The sequence below is a fragment of the Larimichthys crocea genome, unplaced genomic scaffold (genome assembly GCF_000972845.2).
Source record: "Larimichthys crocea isolate SSNF unplaced genomic scaffold, L_crocea_2.0 scaffold244, whole genome shotgun sequence".
NCBI classification, from domain to species: domain Eukaryota; kingdom Metazoa; phylum Chordata; class Actinopteri; family Sciaenidae; genus Larimichthys; species Larimichthys crocea.
The window spans coordinates 123699-128698 of NW_020853243.1; the positions used below are offsets into that span (position 1 = coordinate 123699).

A 5000-nucleotide genomic window follows, 5' to 3' on the forward strand; every position below is an offset into this window, starting at 1 on the left:
ACACGAGGCTAACACGTGGCTAACACGTAGCTAACACGTGGCTAACACGTAGCTAACACGTGGCCAACACGTAGCTAACACGTGGCCAACACGTGGCTAACACGTAGCTAACACGTAGCTAACACGTGGCCAACACGTAGCTAACACGTGGCTAACACGTGGCTAACACGAGGCTAACACGTAGCTAACACGAGGCTAACACGTGGCCAACACGTAGCTAACACGTGGCTAACACGTAGCTAACACGTAGCTAACACGTAGCACAGGTAAGGAGGAAGTTGACAGAGATTTGCTCAGCTGTGATTGGACAGAACGAAAAGGGGCGGGACGTGTGAAACTATAGCTGATACAACCTGCAGGTGACAGCGAGAGAGTTCACTGTAACGTTAACGTGACGTTGGTCTGTAGCTTCTCCATCACACACACACACACACGCACATACATAGACACATACATACACACACACGCACACACACACACGCGCACACACACACGCACATACATAGACACACACACACACACACACACACACACACACACACACACACGCGCACACTCAGCTGAAGCCTCCTGAGTTGTGTCCCACATCAGTCGACTGAGAGGAAACTTACTCAGTAATTATCCTCGGAGAGCAGCGATAAATGTAGCACCGGAGGAAGAGGAGGAGAAGAAGAAGGAGGAGAGAGGGAGGCTGCTGCACACAGAGAGAGAGAGAGGAGCGTCTGCAGAGAGGAGGAGGAAGAGGAGAGAACATTTAGAGCGATTGATTGAATAAATGCGGTAAAACCTCAGAGAGAGAGAGACAGAGAGAGAGAGAGACAGACAGAGAGAGAGACAGAGAGAGAGAGAGAGAGAGAGAGACAGAGAGAGGGAGAGAGAGAGACAGAGAGAGGGGGTTAGAATTACTGCTGAGTGGAAGGAGAGAGGAGGAGGAGGAGGAGGAGGAGAGCAGGCCAGCGATGGGAGAGGAGGCACCGTGAGGAGGAGGAGGAAGAAGGATGCGGCGCTGAGGAGGGAGAGGCAGGTCGGGGGGGACACTGAGTCGAGGATGTTCACGGGACGAAGACAGACGTTTGCGGCTTAACCTCATTGGCTGACAGGTGTCGGCCGCTCGGGCCAATCCCGTCTGACTGTGTGTGTGTGTGTCCTCTCCTCAGATGATGGGGAACAGCTGTGATCGAGGTACCGTCTCTTCCTCTCTGTGTCTTTCTGTCCGTGTCATGTGACCCGCCTGTCATACTCGGCTTCCTGCGGCATGTCGCCTCAACTTTTGTGTCCGCCGTGTCCGGGACCATCCTCCTCCTCCTCCTCCTCCTCCTCCTCCCCCTCATGGTGGTGTTTGGTTGGGGGGGTGACGTGCATGAAAGTTTGCCCGGCTTCCTCGCAGCGCTGCCTGCATGCGTGCAGCGAGCGAGCGCCCTGCAGCTTGAACTTGATCCAGCGCTTTGCTGACTGCTGCTGCATGCTGCGTTCACTGACACTCCGTGTCTTCCTGTTGCAGTCGTGGCACGTCTTGTTTTTCATGGCATTTTAAACATCATGTGGCAGGATGGGATTTGAACTCATCGCTATCGGTGATAAACAGCTGATTGTTCATCTGACTTCATAACACTGTCTGTAAGTGTACGTCATGTGTTCATATCAGGAGGAGTTACAGACATTCATCAACATACATCTGCTTCATGAGACACAAAGTCTTCATGAAGTCAAACTTGATGTCTCAGAGTTTGTGTCCTATCTGTCCCATACTGACACAAAGTCGTTCTTCATGGTCCTCGTCTCATAGAACTAAAATGGCTAACATACTGACGTTCCTCTCAGTTTAAAGTCAAACGTGTCGCAGCTGAAGTGACAGACATTTCCTTCAGGAGGTGGTGGAGACCAAAGCAGAGCTAAAAGAGAGAATACTGGACCATCAGGTGACGGATGGTCATGTAGCTTTGTGTCTGCTGGATGAAGCGTGCTCAGCTGTGTCATCAGTTAATGAAGTTTAAAAAGGTCCAGCAGCTTCAAGTTCAGATGATTTACAGTAGTCGTCCTGACATCTTCTGATTAGATTTAAATGTTGTGAATGAAACCAGGAGATCCTTGTGTTGTTGTTGTTGATGCTGACCTCAGAAGATCCTCGTGGTGTTGGTTGTTGATGCTGACCTCAGGAGATCCTCGTGGTGGTGTTGTTGTTGTTGATGCTGACCTCAGGAGATCCTCGTGGTGTTGTTGTTGGTTGATGCTGACCTCAGAAGATCCTCGTGGTGTTATTGTTTGTTGTTGATGCTGACCTCAGAAGATCCTCGTGGTGGTGTTGTTTGTTGTTGATGCTGACCTCAGAAGATCCTTGTGGTGTTGTTGTTGGTTGATGCTGACCTCAGAAGATCCTCGTGGTGTTGTTGTTGGTTGATGCTGACCTCAGAAGATCCTCGTGGTGGTGTTGTTGGTTGATGCTGACCTCAGAAGATCCTCGCATTGTTGTCGGTGGTTGATGCTGACCTCAGGAGATCCTCATAGTGGTGGTGGTGTTGTTGTTGATGATGCTGACCTCAGGAGATCCTTGTGTTGTTGTTGTTGATGCTGACCTCAGGAGATCCTCATGTTGTTGTTGTTGATGCTGACCTCAGGAGATCCTTGTGTTGTTGTTGTTGATGCTGACCTCAGGAGATCCTTGTGTTGTTGTTGTTGATGCTGACCTCAGGAGATCCTCATGTTGTTGTTGTTGATGCTGACCTCAGGAGATCCTTGTGTTGTTGTTGGTTGTTGATGCTGACCTCAGAAGATCCTTGTGTTGTTGTTGGTTGTTGATGCTGACCTCAGAAGATCCTTGTGGTGTTGTTGGTTGTTGATGCTGACCTCAGAAGATCCTCGTGGTGTTGTTGTTGGTTGATGCTGACCTCAGGAGATCCTCGTGGTGGTGTTGTTTGTTGTTGATGCTGACCTTAAGAGATCCTCGTGGTGTTGTTGTTGGTTGATGCTGACCTCAGGAGATCCTTGTGTTGTTGTCGGTGGTTGATGCTGACCTCAGGAGATCCTCGTGGTGTTGGTTGTTGATGCTGACCTCAGGAAACCCTCGTGGTGGTGTTGTTGATGATGTTGACCTCAGGAGATCCTTGTCTTGTTGTTGTTGTTGATGATGATGATGACCTCAGGAGATCCTTATGGTGTTGTTGGTGGTGGTTGATGCTGACCTCAGAAGACCCTTATGGTGTTGTTGTTGGTTGATGCTGACCTCAGAAGATCCTCGTGGTGTTGTTGTTGGTTGATGCTGACCTCAGAAGATCCTCGTGGTGGTGTTGTTGGTTGATGCTGACCTCAGAAGATCCTCGTAGTGGTGGTGTTGTTTGTTGTTGATGCTGACCTCAGGAGATCCTCGTGGTGTTGTTGTTGGTTGATGCTGACCTCAGGAGATCCTTGTGTTGTTGTCGGTGGTTGATGCTGACCTCAGGAGATCCTCGTGGTGGTGTTGGTGGTTGATGCTGACCTCAGGAGATCCTTGTGTTGTTGTCGGTGGTTGATGCTGACCTCAGGAGATCCTCGTGGTGGTGTTGGTGGTGGTTGATGCTGACCTCAGAAGATCCTCATGGTGGTGTTGTTTGTTGTTGATGCTGACCTCAGAAGATCCTCATGGTGTTGTTTGTTGTTGATGCTGATCTCAGAAGATCCTCGTGGTGGTGGTGTTGTTGTTGTTGTTGTTGATGCTGACCTCAGGAGACCCTCGTGGTGTTGGTTGTTAATGCTGACCTCAGGAGATCCTCATGTTGTTGAGGACGAGGCCTACAACTGGGCTGAACCAGGGCGGCTCATAGTTACCGGAGCTGGTGGAGCTCTGCAGGGCCTACCAGTCCTGAACGCTCATTGGCCGTACATGATATCACATGCTATGATTTGTAGCATTGTCTCCGTGAGTTCCATGATTTTGTCAGTGGCGTGAATTTTCCCATTTGTTGACCCTCCATTGATTCAGCTCGTACACACTGAGGTGTGTGAGGCAGCAGATCTGAGCTCTGATTGGTTCAGATCATCATCGATGGAGGTTTGTCTGAACCGGCTGACATTAAACACCCACCGCCTCCTCCACCTCCTTCACGTGTCTGGATGTCATCACCACGTCCTCCATCTGTCAGAGCTCAGAGGCTGATGCTGATGGTGCTCATGCTCTCTCTCTTTGTCTCTGCAGAAGTGTCTTCAGACCGGTCTCCGAGGAGGAGGAGTATCTCCGGTGTGGGGAGTTCGGAGAAGAGCGTCGCCGTCGACAACCCGAACTCGTCTCCGTTTAAAGTGCCGGTGAGTCTTATAAAAGATCTGCAGCAGACGAAGGTAACACTTTAAAGTTCCTTTACTTTATGAAGTCCACATGAGCGCTCTGCAGCCAATCATCGCACGGCATCCAGAGGTCGGTAACGCTGTGAACCAATCAGAAAGTGACTTTTCATTTCTCTGATTAACGTCTTCATCGAGGCCGACGCTCGATCTGAAATCATCGGACACAAAACAAATGAAACTTGGTGTTTCTATTTTTCAGCGTGAGTTTCAGTCAGACTGATTCAGAAGCTGCTTCAGCCTGAGCTGATGGGTCAGGATCCAACATGTTTGAGCTGATTCTGTTCTTTTTCATGAGACTAAGACTAAGACTAAAGATAAAGACTAACACTAAAGACTAAGACTAAAGACTAACACTAAAGACTAACACTAACACTAAAGACTAACACTAACACTAAAGACTAACACTAAAGACTAAGGCTAAAGACTAAGACTAACACTAAGACTAAAGACTAACGCTAAAGACTAACGCTAAAGACTAAGACTAAAGACTAACACTAAAGACTAAGACTAAAGAATAACACTAAAGACTAAGACTAACACTAATACTAAAGACTAAAACTAAAGACTAACACTAAAGACTAAGACTAAAGACTAACACTAATACTAAAGACTAAAACTAAAGACTAACACTAACACTAAAGACTAACGCTAAAGACTAAGACTAAAGAATAACACTAAAGACTAAG

At 48.3% G+C, this 5000-nt stretch overlaps 1 protein-coding gene across 1 annotated transcript in view; it reads left to right on the forward strand.

The window, feature by feature from the left end:
* rasal2 (RAS protein activator like 2) overlaps positions 1-5000 on the forward strand; it is a 42014-nt gene that overhangs the window by 24515 nt on the left and 12499 nt on the right. The window contains 1 exon segment of the mRNA XM_027275901.1: positions 4169-4275. Coding sequence (XP_027131702.1) covers positions 4169-4275 — 107 coding nt within the window.